This window comes from Neopsephotus bourkii, unplaced genomic scaffold (genome assembly GCF_033783945.1).
Source record: "Neopsephotus bourkii isolate Nb327-2 ecotype Australia unplaced genomic scaffold, CSIRO-AGI_Nbou_v1 NB_1760, whole genome shotgun sequence".
Lineage (NCBI taxonomy): Eukaryota > Metazoa > Chordata > Aves > Psittaciformes > Psittacidae > Neopsephotus > Neopsephotus bourkii.
Window position 1 is genome coordinate 3,212,277 of NW_026902234.1, and position 18,370 is coordinate 3,230,646.

At 39.6% G+C, this 18,370-nt stretch overlaps 1 protein-coding gene across 4 annotated transcripts in view; it reads right to left on the reverse strand.

Annotated features, from left to right (window-relative positions):
- Positions 1-18,370, reverse strand: part of AFF3 (ALF transcription elongation factor 3) — a 318,864-nt gene that overhangs the window by 12,538 nt on the left and 287,956 nt on the right. For all 4 annotated transcript variants that reach the window (XM_061377693.1, XM_061377692.1, XM_061377691.1 and 1 more), the window contains 3 exons: positions 16,084-16,285; positions 13,468-13,595; positions 838-901 (listed from right to left, as the gene is read on the reverse strand). In XM_061377693.1, the coding sequence (XP_061233677.1) occupies positions 838-901; positions 13,468-13,595; positions 16,084-16,285 (394 nt within the window). The remainder of the gene's footprint in view (positions 1-837; positions 902-13,467; positions 13,596-16,083; positions 16,286-18,370) is intronic.

Here is an 18,370-nt window from a genome sequence, read left to right on the forward strand (position 1 = left end):
CTGGGCAGGGACACCTTCCCCTAGACCAGGCTGCTCAAAGCCCCATCCAACCTGGCCTTGAACAGTGCCAGGAATGAGGCAGCCACAATTTCTCTGGGCAACCTGTGCCAGGGTCTCACCACCCTCATAGTGAATAATTTCTTCCTAATATCTGATCTAAATCTCTCCTCTTTCACTTTAAAGCTATTCCCCCTTGTCCTATCACATGCCCTTTTAAAAAGTCCTTCTCCATTTGTTTCAAAAGAGAAGGATCTCTTTATTGCTTCATATAATCTCAGATCCCCCTTTTTCCTACCAGCTACGATTTTAGACAGGTCAAAGCCAGGGCCAAGAATCTGTTGCAACAGTCCTTTGTGTGCAAGGTGTTCCTCTCGGGTTATAGAGATTCCTTGTGTGCTTCTGATTATGCTGGCAAATGTCTGCCATGTAACCAGGATTCTTTTGACACTGAAGTGCCAAGCCTCTTTAAAAGAAGCAAAAATACCTCAGCCACCAGACCAAATTTGGGGATACAATTATAGCACCTAGCCAGCTATTTAAACTGGGGAAACAGGTATGTGGATCCCTTACTCAGCCTCCATTACTACAGTTACTAATTAAAGCAAAGGAATAAATGGGAAATTTTATTTATCCAGGCCTTTATCTCAGTAAGTCATTATTTGTTAAGTCATAGTTTATTGGGCTATGAACATTTGATTATATAAACATTTCTTAATCTAACAAGCCTAGCCATCCTTATAATAGATTTTATAATTACCCCAGCAATACTGCACTGATGAAGAAACTGCATTACAAAAATAATTTGGAGCAACATAACTGGAAAGAAAATGTTCTCACCATTGCATCTGCTTTATGCTTCTTCCGTTTAGCTTCCTGCATAAAGTAATCTGCATTGCGTGGCCTACCATAGGAAAATAAGAAGACATTTTATTATTTTCTGAAGTGCAGAATATTTTAAAGTTATTTCACCCTTATTTTAAACCTGATTTTCAAACATTTTTAATGAAGAAAATATATTTATCATATAAACATGCATCTTCTGTTTCCAAATTGTTGCCTGTGGAGACAATAGCATTTATGGCTGTTCTCATTCTTTAGAAGTCAGTGATTCAAAGCAAAAAAAAAGCTAATAAAATGCATTTTTATGGATTATATAAACTGCTTCCCAAATTAGTGCAGTTTTGATCTGTAAAACGGATACAAGCATTAAGCGGAACAAGTTATTCCATCCCCTGGTGCTTGCTTACCTCTTTTTCCACTCTTCCCTGTACACTGTTATTTGCCTTTGTTTCTCCCTCCTCTCAAAACAAGTGAGTGTTTAATCTCTCCGCTCTGAAAACACACATTGAACCCTCTTGCCTTCGCAACTACCATCTCGCCCTCCGTCTCCCTCTTATCTGTAAGCATGCCGAGAGCGCTGTTGACTTTTGCTGCCTGGAGTTCATTTCCAGCTTGGTGCTGGGCCGCCTGCTGCAATTCCACTGGTGTTGCTCGTGCCAAGTTCTCCACTGATTTCTCCTCAAACAGATCTCCATCCCTTCCTTAACCTACCTACTGCCTAACTGACCTACTGATTCCAACGTGCAAATTCAACTGCTGTCTCTGTGCTGAAATTCACAAGTCCGATTCTGATCCAGACCTATCCACTTCCATCCAAACTGAAAACAGAAACAGATGTCTCCTTGGCAATGTCCGGTCACCATCTCAGTGAGTGGCTGAAGCAAATTTCTTCATCTCCTCCACAAGCTTTCCCTATTGCACTTTTCCGAGTCACTGTAGAAAATAGCCATTTGCCATTTGTCAGGCCATAACCTTGCACCTTCAGCTGTTGCCTATTATAAAAGTCTTCACCTTTCCTGACCCTACACACTGTTCCAGACCCATATATACAGGAGGTGGCAACCTTGCTTTTCTACTTGGCTAAAACACAGAATCGCATGTCCTGTTTCTTCTCAGCTTATACTGTACTTACTGCCATATCCTCATCTCTCTCAGACAAGGAAGTTCTGCCTTGCAAAAGTTTTCTTAGTATTGGTTAGTGTCATTCCTTTGCCCTTATCTAATGAAAAAGAGAAATTCCTGAGTAGTCTGAGTATGAATTCTGATGCTTTTACCATTCATGCTTTTAAGTGCTTGGTGTGGTAAATTATGTGGCATTACTGCCACTCAGCAATTTGCTGTAGGTTAACCCTGGCTGTCAACTCAACCCCACAGAGGTGCATGCTCACTTCCTTCCACTAGGATGGAGGAGAGAATCAGAAGAGTAAAAATGAGAAAACTCATGGGACAAACTAATAAGTAAAGCAAAGTAGAACAAGGAATTCATTCACTGCTTCCCATGGGCAGGCAGGTATTCAGCTGTCTCCAGGACAGCAGGGCTCCATCATGCTTAACAATGACTTGGGAAGGTAAATGCCATCACTCCAAACACCCCTCTTTTCTCCTTTCCCCAGCTTTTAAATGCTGTGCATGATACCATATTGTATAGAATATCCCTTGGGTCAGTTGGGGCCAGCTGTCCTAGCTCTGTTCCCTCCCAGCTTTTTGTGCACCTCCAGCCTACTTTGCTGGTAGTACAGCATGAGGAGCAGAAAAGGCCTTGGCTCTGTGTAAGCACTGCTCAGCAATAACTAAAACATCCCTCTGTTATCAACACTGGTTTGGTCACAAGCCCAAAACACAGCACCATAAGAGCTACTATGAATATTTGGCAGTATGTTTACTTAGTCTGTTTCCTTCTACTTACTTGCACACAATTTCAAGGACATTTAACTGCATCACAGAAGGTTAGTCAACCTTATTTTGAAGAGATGGAAGGCTAAGTATCAGTAGGTGGAAATAAAATTCAAAGTCTGGCTAATTTTGAATGACAGTTCCTTTGCTCCAACATTCTTTAAAATATTGTTCTCCCTCAGAGTGGATTTTCTCCCCAGTTTACCCAGTAGGTCAGAAAGGGGGCTGAAGACAGGTTTGTGTCCCAGTATCTCATAACCTACTGCAGCTGCAAATACTTCCTGTGCCCAGCAAGATGCTAATGTTATCTTAATAACATGAACCATCTGGATTTGGTCTTGGTCAATTATGAAATATTAGACATTGAAGCAGTGTTAGCTTGGCATAGAAAAATGACTATGTTTTCAGAACTGTTGACAGAACTCTTATGAAATTTTTAAGTCCTGTCTCGTACAATGACATAGGCAAGATGGTTTACTATGAAGTGCCAAAAAAGCAAAACAAAGCAGAGGAGATAAACAAAACAGTGGTCTTATCTCTCTCAGAAATGATCTAAGTGATGAACCTTTACATGATCCTTTCAAACTCAGGTCATTAAAATCTGTCCTTTGCAACATTCCCTCCCATATATCACCCAGCACTGTACATCTAATTTGCTTGTTCGAAGCATGGTATGAGGCTGTAAAAACAAAGTGAGATAACACAATGTAATTATGGTCAACTTATTTATGAGTTAATTGTAAAATTGTTTTCAACTTGTAACAGGATTTATTCTCCCAAGTTATGATTAGCAATGAGGGTATTAGCAAGAGGTATGCACATTGCTGAACCAAGAAGCCTGCTTTGAGGGCCCTGCCATACAGTGGTTAACCATAATACAGTGTGCAAAACCTGAAGTCATCAGTTTGTACTAAGTCCAGTTCTTTTCTTGGGAAGCCAAATATAAAAAATAAACTATTAAAAGGTCATTTTAAAGCAAAGCATATGTATTCTCAATGTGAATGGTTAAGTATTTCCATAGGAAAAATATGAGATTGATTTATACGTCAGGAGATGCCTAACAGAAATTCATTGGAAAAAAATGGATAGGGTATGTTTTCTTCTAGTTTCTTAAACAGAGCTTGTTCAATGGTGCTAATAAGCATACCAAATCAAATTCTGATCTCTTTATGCCATCTGTGAAATACTATTCTTCAATTTATCACTACATGCTAATAAATTTCCTATTCAGATTTCTAATGTGCATGTTGGGTGAAAATGGAAAGCTGAAAGTCCTATAGATTTAATGTATGTTATGTACTTTGCATATATTCCTTATATTTTTTTAGTAAGAAAATAAGGATGTGCTTGGATTTGATTGTTTTGTGATTTTTTAATAAGGAAGAAAGGTTTAAAATTCAGTTTGTTTAGGTTTCCACTGCACTTGCACATGATTTGTCTCCTTAAACCCAGTATACTAATTTAAATTGTGTCATGAAGTAAGAAAACCAAACAGACACGAGCCTTCCCCTTCTACAGTCTCCTTGAAGACAGCAGGTTACCTCAGCTCATGGACATAGGAAGACACATGAGAAAGCAGATGCATAAATTAATTACTCAGGATAGCTCTTTTGCATACTGCACATTTTCTATCTGTGAAGATCACAGAAGATTGTTAATTATAATTTGATTTTACATACCCTTAAGTTGTAGTGATTAAGAACCCGTATCTTACAAATGTGAAGGTTCATCCAAATTTCCTCTGCAACTTGGCCTTTTCAGTTACATTGGTGAGCATCTCAGACTGAAGAATTTGCAGGTAATGTCATTGGATGCTAATTTCAGATATTAAATGTTATCGATGAGAGGCATCTTGGGAAGAAGCAAATCTGTTTTCCCACTGACGAGATACAGAAAGGTCTGTGGCTAAACCCCTTCTCAGGTCTTTGGTCTAAGGTTTGAAAACACTTTGCAGATCACAGCCTCACTACAGCCTGAGAAGCAAGAGAACAAAGAAAAATTCTACAGGATTAAAATGGTACGAGACTACTGGTTGAACCAGAGTGTATGCGAGTAGAAGAAACACTGGAGTCTCTTTATTGGGCTTACTGGTCATGAATGCAAACCGAAGTCCTGTGGAAAGTTATTCAGTGACTTCTGGTTTTCAGACAGTTGAGTCAGATTTTCCCCTTATGTTATTTGTAGCTGTATGTATCCGTTGGTGTCAGCAGTCTCACTCCAGGTTTACAAACAGAATTCAGGCCTCTTTAAACAAAAAAAGCCCTAAAAAGAATCCTGTCTTCAAATTAACAGGTACAAACAAGTGTTTTATCTCTATTAATAATCAAGACTGCACAAGAAAGTCTTTTGCTTCTGAATATCTGATTGTTGGTACTTTTAGAAATATAGTCCTCTTCAACAAAGCCAAAAAGGAGTTCTAATACACTGCTCTAATGCATCTCATATATCTCTCTGAAAGGCAAGAGAAAGAGTGTAAAGCTTCAGTGCCAACTAAGTCAGGTCGCTGGTGAATTCCCCCTGGGATCAAGTGTCATTATGTGAAACTGGCTGCTCTCGAAGAGAATTTACCCTACTATGTTGATTGGGGAAAGCAATCAAGTACCGCTGGAACCATTTCAACGCATTCTCAGTCAACACTAGCCAGTCACCTAGGCACTGCAACAGAATCCAGCCTTTACAGAATAACCCCCCTGTGGCTAGATCTGATAGTACAAACAAGGCCAGGCTTCCTTTTCAGCAGCGGCATTCAAACCGTTTATGACTTTGACAAGGGCAGCCTCAGTAGCATGGCTATGCCTGAATCCAGGATGAAATTTATCAAACAATCCGTTACTGTCCAGAATTTCTCTCACTCGCCTTGCCACCACTTTCTCTGGGAGCTTGTAGAAAACCAGCAGGAAAGACAGCATTGCCATTGCTTGTTATGTTGCGCAGGATCCCAGCATGAGGTGAGATAGCTGTGGGCATTGTAATTACTCCCCTTCCAGAAGCAGCCTTTCAGAATTTCCAGGCTGTTGAGCTCCTAAGAGTGGTATTACCATTACCCAGGTGAAATGCTTGCATGAGTTTCTCTCATCCTATTTAGCTCTATGCCATTACAGTATATCTCTGCCACCTTTGCCTTTTGTTGCCTTCTCTGAATTTAATTTACTCCAGTTTAGCAGATAATTGCAAAAATGTAAACTCATGCAGTAAAAAAAGGGGAAGAGAATCAAAGTGAATCAATAAAAGCCTTACTTCATACAGTAATTTATCAGCATCTACTGCAACATAATCTTCTTGGAACTCAAAGCAACCGCTGGTATTTACAGAGTATGGTGTAGCTGAGATTCCAATATACAATTTTAATTATAAGTGCATTCAAAACCACATTTTTCATCTAATTTTTTATTTTATATGAACTAAATACTAAACTACAGCATTTTCTGCTTCATTTACATAATCTACCACTTACACATTATTTCTTACTGTGGTATGGTGCTTTATGAGGATACATTAAAAAAAACTAATAAAAGTTCAATTAAACATCATAAATGTAGCCAAGTGCATATTTTAATACCCTTCAGAGATAATGATGCTGAAGTGTTATAAAAAAACCAAACTAGTACTTCCTCAGTGTACAACAATTGCATGTAATAAAAGTAGCTTAAATCATAATTCTAAATATAGGATCAGCTTCACAACTTTAGTAACCTAGACCCTAAAAAGTGGGTATGCTGGAAAGGAATAGAACAGCAAAATAAACAGCTTCAAAATCTGATCAGAGGTAAGGGGAAATCAGAAGAAACTGTCATAGCCACGGTTAGCCTATATCTAGTTTTGAAGCTGTGCCAGTAGGCCCAGTAAGAAAATCCTATAAGAGCAAGAAAACCATGTAAAGTGAAAGGTAGGTGTATAGAGCCCCGTCTATTTGCTCTTTCGTACTAGGACAAGTGTCAGGAGCAGGTCTGACACGTTGGGTTACAGATAAGGATGGTCGTCTTGGGGGTGAAGGATAGAGCTGAGCAGGTTTTGCTATACGAAATAGTGTTCTGCCCTGATGTATCATGGCCTCCTGTACAAGGTGGGTACCCAGTTATGGGACTTTCATGCTCACTATGGCAGACCCATAGTGAGCAGGTCTGGGAAGTTCAGCAGAGGAGCCTACAAGTGGAGAGGGCAGAAAGAATATTTGTGACCCATCTAAATGATAGTGCTATAGGCATTTCAGAAAGACAGGAACAAAGGATCTGATTGGAGTCTGGCCAAATGTAAGAAAAATGTACTCAATCACACAACTACGCAACTACTGTCTTGCAGGGCTTAGTATAACAAGGTCAATAGCTTAGATTAGATGAAGAGATGAACAGTACAGATACCAAGACAGGTAGTTACTGTTGCAAAAAACAGCATCAAAATTAAAGCCTGCCACCTAATTTAAATGAAATGGAGAAGGATAAAGTAGGTGGGAATTTCTATGTTGGCAAAACCACAAAATCCTGCAGACTAACCATGTTAATGCAGTGAAAATACAAGAGACCATGAGAAAGAGTCAAAGTCTACTACAAATTTCTGGGCATGGCCCAGATTCATGACTTAAAGATAACCATGTGAAATCAATATCTAGGCTAAGACATGCAAGGGCAAAGTGTACAAGCAAAGAGATAAGTATTAGCAATAGGGACTTGAGCTTCTGTATTAAAAGGTGAGGGAGAAAACATTACATCCTAGTAGGTAAATTAGTTGTGTCTCTTTCAATGCAAATTAAAGAGATATTCTGAAATCAACTAATCTCAGTTGAAGGTTGGGTAAAAGTCTTCACAATCAGACCTAGGGAGAGACGGCAGGACCACAGCAGCCCAAATCTACATTGTTTTAAAATACCATGGAACTACACCTTGAATTCTCAAGAGGCAGCTGAAAACAAAAGGCAGAAAGATCCTTCTGGGAGAGGGACTACGCAGCAGCCAGCTCTGATGTTCCCAGCTCTGATGAGTGAGAAGCCAAGGTGCGGGTGAAACTGTTGAGTGAGAGTACATGTGAAACCTAAGTCAATGGATGGGGTATTTCCACTGAAAGGAGATGGCAATCCTGAAACAAAAGACTCTATCCAGGACTCCTGTCCTTCAATGCCTAAGAAACTTTAGTAATCATAGGATTTGGAAGAAATCACAATCAGGCAAGAAGATGAGGAAAGCATTTGATAAGGGTTTTGGAAATCCACATTCCTCATGTGTTTAAGTCATCATAGTCCCACATTTGCTAGTGTGATTCATCATCACTGAAGATGAAAATTATGTGTTGAAGGAATGATCAGCCAAGGTTCCAGTTTTCCTTGGGGGATCACAGCCTTTGCTCCTAAGGCCATTACAGTGAGCCTTCTAGTCCAAAAGAGACACTTCTGGGTAATTTTATTGTGGAAAATAGACTTGAAGCACATTCTTCAAATACATGTAAACATATCTTCCACTGCCACAAAGACAGCAAAGCTGATTTAGGAATTAAGCTGCAGTCATTAGAATATCTCTTATGCACCATAGCTGTGAATCCTGGCATCAAGAGTGATGAAAAACACTGCTCTGTGATGCAGAATGAGAAGACAAACCCTGAATTACACTGAAATGGACTTTCAGCTCTTTGGGGAGAAACCAATGTTTGACACCAAAACTGAGGAAAACAAGCTCTGTCAAGAAGGAGAGGTATAGTAGAATGGTAAACACCATGGGGGTTTAGATGAGACTTCCTCATATTCAGGATGAGACCTAGACTAGTCAAAGAGCTGTAGTGTTTGGAGGATAGTCATCATCTGCTGTAGGAATCTGCTTATTGCTCACCAGTTGCACAGCTGAGGAAAGACTGGGAGACACTGTCCTCTCTGCTCTTGGGCCCTGGAGGAGAGTTTGCTGAGCCTGATTATAAGACCCTTGTCCTGCTCACTGTTATGATTCATTGTGGACTAAAGCTATTTTCCAGTCAAGCTGTATAGTAAGGAAAAGGCACATCAAAATCAACTGGTGCAAACAAATCTTCTTTCCTGAGTGGCAAAATTATCAGAGGCTATTTCAGATCTGAGTCTGTCAATAAAACCATTACTTGGCTGTCTGTGCAAGTGAAATAAGCAGGGCAAGGATACCAGCTCTGTAGTTTGATCATCCATGCTGTTTAATTGCAAATCTCCCTGGCATAGTTTTGAGCTCAGTCCCAGACAATGCCTGGGTACAGCTGGGGGATAGTACATGCCAGGGACTATTCTCAGGAGGCAGTGTTATTTGTTGTGGGGAGTGAAGACAGCTTCATCCTATAACACAAGCAGTCCTGGACCACTTACCCATAGGAAGAGAGAAGAGGCATGGATGTAGCTTATATGTTGAAATGAAGTCCACAGTTCTGACCACAGGGACTAGTGGTTATAAATCCTTTGCCCTGTGAGAATCTTCTGCTACATCTGATTAAGCACCTATTTCCCACCATACCAAGATCTCATAAAATATCCCTAAAAAAGAAAGGGGGTAGATGGTCTTGCAGAGAACAGGCAGCTTAATTATCTAATCATGGGAGGCAGTGTCTGCTCATAGTCTAATGTTATTTTCTTATGGGCAGTGTACACATGAAAAAATTTAGTGCCACAAGTAAGAAGGGAAGGAAAGGAAGAATGGGATGGTCAGATGAAGTCTTGAAACCCCCCAATGCCAATAATCTGGGAGCAGTCCAAACTAAGCACATGAATTTGTGAGAAACTTAGTGTAGTTGTTGTTGGTCTACCTGATCAGTGATTTTTTAGATTGCTGATCAGAAGAAAGAGGAGTCAAGCTCTTTTCCTTATCTCTGCTCCTGAGGATGTGCTCAGCACTAGAAAAGTCTCTTTAAATATTTCAGAAGACTAGGAAACCTTGAGGCATTTTAAACAATGTAAAGTGAGATGACTTCCAGATATTGTATGGGAGGCACAACCCAAGAGCACTTTTTCCTTTCCACTCTGAGGCAGAAGAATGAGGAAGAGAAGACTAAAAATGAGAGACTTTGGGCTTGCGCCAAATAAAAGAGATATGCTAAGAAGTTATCTTTATGATCTCTATGCATAACACATTCACAGGTTGAATATTTTCCAGGTATGTGGTTTCCTGTTGACAAACAAACCAGAAATTCTATCTCACATCAGGATATCTCCCATGGACAATGTAAAGCTGGTGGGTGTGTGTAGCCTCTAAATCCATAAGAATGAAAAAAAACCAAAATATGAATTAAAAAAAAAAAAAAGCTGAAAAAGATGCATTATCTTGCTTGTGTAAGGCCAGCAAAAAAAGGAAGACAAATTTAAATGAAGAAAACCCACATCCCAAGTTTGAAACACAATGCTAGTGAGAAAATAATGTGAGGAACATGTTCTGATTTAGCCATGAGGAAAACTGGGAAGCTGCGTACACTCTGCTCTTCCTTTATACCAGACATGCAGTATTTTGAAGAGAGTGTGGGACTCTGCTGTTGGGTACCCACAGCATGTCTGTGCTTGTCACCTCAAGGACAACAGACTTTGTTCCTAAGTGCAGTTATTGGGAATTCTATCATTCAGGGAAACTACATCAGTACTGATTTTGGCTTGAAGCATTATTATGTAGCCTTGAAAATGTCCTCCTCATGGAGTCAGAAATGGCCTAAAATCCAGAAATTCTTGTTACAAATGAATACTGGAAACAGCATTGATGTCACTTGTACATGTGGCATGCTAGGTACCTGGAAGTATATTTAGAGCAGGCAGTAAACAATGGCAAACAAGGGGAAGTACAATTTTGCCTGCCTTTTGTATCTATATTTACTTTTATATTGCAATATACATGTATATAGCACTCTGCCAATCAAGATATACTTTTATTGACCTACTTCTGTTCCAGTTTATTGCTAGTGACAGCTGTTGTCAATGACCTGGAGAAAATAAACTGGGAATAAAGCAAGAAGACACTGATTGGTCAAAAAAATAGTTATCATTTTAAATCAAATATAAGGGATTTAGTGTCTTAGAAACTTTAGAGTCTGATTAAAATGAAGAGTCTAAAGCTGTGTTTGGATTACAGTAATTCAGAACTTCATGGATTATAAAATGAAACACTTCATAGGCAGTGTTTTGGACAAATGCTGCCATTAGGATTACTACCTCATTTTAGACCTGTTGTATCACATCTCTTCAAATCCTCTGCTGTGGTACTACATGAATTCAAAACACACTGGCTGCCATGTTTAATTTGATCCTTCTAACATGTGAATCAAATTTGTTGACATTTAACATTTGCAGCCAGTCTAATCTGCTACATTTCAGTGACTTCTCTGTACAGTAATTTCAGAATCAAGGTCTAGAATAGCTGGTATTCTGGTGGTGTTTCCTAGATACAGATTGTGGATGACTATTGTAGTACATGAAAATCTCTCTCCTCTAGTTAGCACAATAGGCATTTAACCAGTTCTGTTTTTTTAAGGGCAAATTAAGATGTATTTGGTTCTGTGTCTTATCTTATTTGGCTTTTTAGATTGCTTTTTTTAATGAGCCACAAGTTGCTTGGGGACATTCTACATGAAAGGCACTATACATGAACAGTTTAATTGTATCTCTCTCTGAAAAGGTGAAATAGTTTTCTTGAAGATACCTGCCAGAGAAATCACATGCATCACTAATGGAGAAAGCAAGTGATAAAAGACTCTTAGGCAATAGAGATGGTGAAAAAAAAGTAGTTTTCCTATGACAGTATTCTAGGAGAAAAATGAAACAAACCAGTCCCCATTTTTGTCAGCATCTTGAAGGAAAATCAGATGAAGATACAATAGTTTTGTTGTAGCTGTTTCTGACTGTGATTTTTTTCTAATCCAAACAGATGAGTATATCCTACAATTTTTACTTTTATCAGGCACACTGATACCTTTCTGATTTGTTTGTATATGTTTAAACTGCAGAAAAATTGAACAGTTGCAAGTAAATCGCAGATGATAAAGTATTTTAAGAGATAGGAAGAGTTAGGTAGCACTTCTAAACAGTTTCAGATTTCCTCAGTGGAGATTGTTAAATACGTGTACTGGAAGAGTTTAAAATATGGAGGGAGGTGGATGAGGAGGGAAAATAAGAATGAATACATGGGAGAGAGTTCTCTGAAAAAGGGGCAGAAAAATATTACACTTATATCTCCTTATGACTGCCATGAATACACACAGAAATTAATCTCACCAGCCTTCTTTTTTTTGACATACAAACCAGTTACATCATTTTGAAGTCTATGAGAATTATTTTATACCTTATATTAGGAAACTTGGATTCTCTATGTGAGAACTTGGAATTCTCTATATGAGAGGCTGCTGTCCCTCAAGTTGTCCCTGAGACCAGGTAGGTGTTGTTGTTGTTATTATTATTATTGTTAAATCTCAGTGCTGGTAGAAAGCAGTTGCTGAGGAAACAAAGCTGTTATTGTGTTTTCCTTTGGTATAAAAGTTAGACATGTTGTGGGTGAAAGTCTGGGAGTGTGAAAGGTATGTCAAAGTCACACAGCTTATGGAGCTCCAGGCAGTCTGAAGCCTAGGTTAAATGGAACCTCTTCTACACTAGGCAGAAAAAAAGTCAGTATTTTCAGGCCAGAACATTACCAGACAAAAAGAATTTAGGATTTAAAATTTCAGTTTCACTTTTATACCTCATCTAAATAGTACCACATCCTAAATGACCCCGGGAAACAAACCAGCAATTTTAATTTACCAAAAAGAAAAGAAAGACAATTACAAGCTTAAATTATTTTCAGAGAAGGAGAGCAGGGGATGTTTGAAGGGTGTAGTGGAGGTGGGCCAGGTATCTCTCTAGGTACTCATACTAACCACTGCTCTTTCCTACTCTGCCTGCCTTTGTGCTGCCTTTCTCTGAGCAGCAGTAGCAACAACAGCAGCAGCAGTCAAGGCTCCCATGTGTCCTCTCCCCTTGCTCCAAATGGTGCACAAGGGTGCACCTCTCATCCCACCCTGCTATGGTTCTGCAGATATTAACAATCTGATGTGTGCATGGTTAATGCCATAGCCTTGAAGGTACTAATAAAGCCTTAATGGCCCTGACCCACCTCATGTGGGGCTTCCCCGCTTTGCCCATGGGCTAAAGAAATCCATTTAAGCTCAGGTCTGTGCCTTCACTCTCTGTCCAACTCATTGTAGAATGTGTGTCTGTCTTCAGCCCTTTCACAGCCATGCTTGTGCCTGGCCATGGCCCCCAATGATCTGGACCCTGAGCACTGTCTTCCTGGCTAGACCTCAAATCTGCCTTATCACTATTCATGCCTAGCAGTCACTAGGCTGTGCCTGACCCTCACAGGATCTCACCCTGACCTGACACCTCACCTGACCTTGGGTCTGCCTCATCAGCATGGACTTGCCTGAGGATCCAGGTGCTTGGCTGAAGCTGATTCCACTCTTTGGCCTGTCCTGCTCACCTTGCTTGAGTGTCGTGGAACTGGACCTCTGGCTGGCACAGTGTGCCCTGCCATCCATGTTCTGCTCCTTGGCTCCTGGGTGCCTGCCCTTTAGGGAGCAGCCAGTCCTGCCTGTTCTTTGATGATTAAAAGCTTAATTTATGATGAAAAATGAGTTTACATAGAATGTCTCATTTATTTCTCAGGGTACAGTATTACTATAATACTCTGGTCATGTCTCAGTTCGTGCTGGGCAAAAAGTATTTTTTCTCTCTTTAGATGCAGAAAATGACATTGTTTTCTTTTTTTTAAAGTCATCTGTACTTACATATCATCAAAGGTAAGCTTTGTCCTTCTGCAGTCCCTGGGTGTGCTGGACAGAGGTGACCAAGGCTCTGTTTGAGACTGTGGCTTATTGCAGAGAAGAGCATTTTCTGAATTGATGTGAACTGCTTTCTAGACAACAAAGAGCAGAGAAGACATTGAGGAACTGGCTACTAACTTCAAAAAAAAAGCAACTAATAAACAACAGATCGTCTTTGCCTTGTGTTTTAAATTGGCAGTTAGCTTTCCTACGATTTTAGCAGGGGGTATGTACAACATCAGCCGTGTCACTGATAGGCACAAATTCACAGATATTGCTCAGAGCACTTTATAAAGGGCTTGAGTTTCAATGTGATATACAGAAGGAAAAGAGCAAAAATATTTGTAACTATCAAAACACTCTGAAAACCGAAATCATTAAAGAACAGCTCTGTTGTGACCATTCAGAAGATCAAGTTATATCTCCAGTCTTCAGCTTCCAAACTAGCATTGTACCTTTCCCTAGGAGAGCAAGGCTCGCTTGTTTGTTTCATACTGCACTGCTGATGTGCCCGTGCTGTATGAATTTGTAGCCCATGGTCCCACTTTCTTTCTGCTTTGAATCCCTGATCAGCTTGAAAGACCACTACCCTGTGCCCAGCAGAAGCAAATCTGGTAGAGTCTCACACATTCCTTCAGCTGCAGCCCTGTTTTTCACATGGCCTCATGAGCCCTTTGCCCTACTAAATGACCTGATGTGTGGGCTACTAGACACTGATACAGTGCAGACCAGAGTGGCGCAGATTGTTTTTGGTTGGTAAACTCTCAGAAAACACCATGTGACAGACAAAGATGCAATAAGAAAATAGAGGTCACTCCCTGGCTTGCGATCCCTGACAGAAGAGATCGCTGGACCATCAGCTAGATGTCAGATGTGAAGGTGGGATAAAACAAAGCTAACTTTAACATTTATAGTTCATGAGCTCTGATCTCCTAGATGGTACATCCAGATCAGTTCAGCAGGTTAAAGTTTTCAGATGAATAACCAGATACATAAGAATTCTATTGCAAAGGCTGTTAAAATGTTGACCAAATGGTGCATTGCTAGGGTATGCAGAAAATCTCAGTGAAATGCATTTGCTAAGGGTGTGGATCATAAAGCAATCACTCTTTACTTTTGATTTCCAGCATATTTGCCTGTGAAAGGATTGAAATTGTTTTCAAGATACCCAGTGAAGACTCGTATCATTATAATTCTGAATGGGTTATAAACCTCTAAACTTATGTTCTAGAAGTTAAATATTTAAAAACTTAAGTTTAATTCATAAAAAATATAGTGTTGACTATGACATGTTAAAATGCTTTTTATTGGGGTATTTTAATGTAGTTAATTTTAATTCCATTTACCCAAAGTACAAAAGGTATTCTTGAAACACATATTTTATGATAACTTGTTTTTTAACAAGCCTCCAAAATTAAGACTACAATTACAACTTTGCCCTCCACTTTCAAAAAATAAATATATTTAAGTACATATACTTAAAATATACTGTGGGCCAGTTATTCCCACAGCAAAAGTGATTGGAAAAGACCACTCCTACAAGTCAGGTAGTTTGTTTCCCTAGAAGTTGCTTAGGTGCTAACGCTTACTCTTTTGAAGCTTCTTATGTATCAACCAGCAAATACAATAAATAGATACAGGATAAAATATATAAATGGTTTTTGTAGCAAGGACAGGATTGTGGGCCTTTCTAAGAAGCAGCAGACTGCCCTGATGGCTTGACTAGGTACTTCAGCAGTAGACGTCAATATGATGGTACCCAAATTGCTTCTTCTAGGTATTTCACACACAGCAGAATAGCCTCAAGGAAGAATATGACAACATCCTGCCGTTAATATTCTACTGGCAGTATGCCATAGGCTGGAGGCTAGGGGATGATTTTGAGAGAGAGATGTGAATTCACTCAATCAGAAGAGCTAACAGGCTCTTTGCTCCAGCATCCTAATTACAGAACCCATACATAAATGGGGGCAGCATCTATCCCTTTCTCCCTGTTCTCTGAAGGCAGTGGCTACCAAGCAGTGTAGCAACATCGTCTTACCTGGAAAAGCTCTGGACACATTTAGCGTAAGCAAGACTCTCTGGTAAGAATCTGAATACTTGGGCTGTGATAGAGTTGCGTTGTGAGGGTGGTGCTAAGCTGTTCATCAGTGTCAAGTGTAAGTAGAAGTGTCTGAGAAAGCTGGTTTTAAGATGTAGTAACTTGTTTGCAGGCACACTCATGTTTAGGAGTGGCTGAGTAGAGGCCTTATACAGTAGAGGCCTTGTGAACCACACTTCTGGATGTAGAGGGCTTGCATCACGCCCAAGCAATACTCTGGAGACCTAAAGCCATTCGTTTTGGATCATTAGCTTTTACCTTTTGTTTATGTAGCCTCTGTTGTTTGCCCGCTTTACAGCCTGCCCTCTTTCTTTTCTTCTGTGCCTTACTAAACTTGAAACCAGGAAAATGGAACTTATAATACAATATTCATTATTCCTTTTTTTTTGCACAACGTTCTGCAAAACTATCACAGACTGCAATACAAAGTGAAAAATATACAGCTAGGCTTTATATTGAGAACAACAGCATAAACTTACATTGAAGTCTTCAGGATGTGGCTGCGGCTGGATTTCACTCTTATGTTTTTTGCTGGAGGAGATGGAAGGTAATAGACTGCTGCCATTAGGTCTGCTGGAGGAAGTTAAATCATCGTTGGAGTATTTGTGTTTTGATGCATCAGAGAGAGGAGAGACGGGTGACCGAAGCATTTTCTCATTTTTATTTATTGGTATTGCCAAGCTGGAAATGGAAATTACAGTAATGGAGTGTCACAAAGCTGGCTTTGAGAAAAGTAAATGTTTTATATATTACCAAAACTTTGAATTTAAAACCTGCTGGCAGGATAAAGTCTATTGGTATCTGGAAACAAGCTTATAGTATTGGGACCAAGAGTTCATTTACAAATTTGTATCATGTTTCTCCTCTTTCCCTTCAAGGGGAATTGTAATTCTGGAGTTAATATAAAGTCTGTATCAGAGTACTTGGAAAAAAACAAAACAGCCCAGAGATAAATGGCCACTTGCTCACCATTTCTTAAGGGATAGCTGGAGACGAAGATTAGTTTCTGACGTGGAAGTTCAGGTTATGGAGTCCTATTTCACCATTACAGGTGACAATTCATAAGCCATGGCAATAAAACCATATGTGAACTAAAACAGGAGATGTGTTTAAAGATGACTGGCTTGTCTTTGTGTTCAATGTCCAGCCTTTGGTAGCACTGTTTATACTAATCTAATGCAGATTTTGAAGACAAGGAAAGATAGGCTGGTAGTGCAGACAAAAGGAAACATATGCAAACAGTAGACAGTGAAATGTGAACTGCTCTGTTTTCTAAAGTAGAAAGCTGTAACACAGTATTTTCAGCTTTCATTTATTTGGGGGAAGCTTTGGATGAGAAGTCAGAAAGACTGTAAAAATACACCAGAAATAACTTCAGATGCACTAATCTGAAGAAAATATTTATCTGAAAATGTTAAAGCAACGCACAGAAATGAAAGTTTTTCTTTAAGGAGACAGTTTGCATTAAGACTAAACTTGTGATTAAGGTCAGACAGACTATTTTAACACAAACCCTTTCCTTGTCACATTCCCCTTTATTCAGCCTATTACATTTTATGGACAATTCTCACTTCTTTATAGTTACTGTATCAGACAATATACGCTTAATAGAATCACAGAAAAAGAATATGGTACAAACTATACTTCATTTCTGCACATAATTTCAGGGAACGAAGCTAATTAAATGTGCTCTTATCATACATTTGTGTACATTTATCTGGCAAGTCTTTAAAACTAGCTGTGAAAAAGGCTATGAATTGTAATTCAGAACCTTTCCTGTTTCCCACAGTGTAGTACCTTGAAAACACAACATGAACTATTTGGCTTTTAATGACCGGTGCTGTTTACAAAAGCAAGAATCAGGGTTTGTAAGATGGACAACTGTGCCCTTCTTCTCCCCCTAAGAAAAATAAGATCTTTAGCACTATTTTGAATGTGCAGGCTGATGCTGTCATTTCTTTTCCTTTTTTCAAACAAAAACCTACACCTTGGCTAGCCATGTTTATACATCACTGTCAAAATGCAGGCCTAAAGCATCCAAGAGAAGCCATAGCTCTTTCGAAGTGTACCCAGCCACAAAAACTTAGCCCAGAGCTTGTGAGCAGTAGCTGCAATTTCTGTTTGTGCTGCAGACCTACATGGCCATCAGCACATTGTGTAGGCCCACCTAAATGTATTCTGGGCAGTCAAACTGCAGCAGGACAATTATCCAGTACTCAGAAGCCATGCAGAACAACCTGCAGTGGGCTGTTACCTGCTTGGACTGGGCAGATAGTGGCATCCAATGAAGGTATGAGGTATTTGGGATATCTCTGCCTGACACTGTGGTCTTTACTGTCAAACAGGACCCTGCATAGTCTCCCCCTCAGCTTGTAATTCCACAAGAAAATGCCTGTGCCTGAAGGTGGTTTTGCTCCTCTCTTTGCTACCAGCCCTCGGCTGTGTTGACAAAACTGTGTGTGGCTCTGCTGTAACCAAGCCAAGCCAAAAAAAAAAAAAAAAAAAAAAAGAAAAAAAAAGGAGGAAAATAAGGAAAGGAATTGTGTTTTCAAACAAGTTCCTTGAGTGAATTTACAAGAGTCTCTCTACCAGCTGTGGTGGCATAACTGGTCCTGTTATCTACACCACTGCTTTAGCTACAGCCTCAGTAGCTCATCTTCAGCTGTGGGAATATTAGCATTTGGTATCATGTCCTACAGTAGCATAAACCACAGAAACGTCTTGGAAGCAGGGCAGATCAGGGAAGAATTAGGAGGCAAATACACA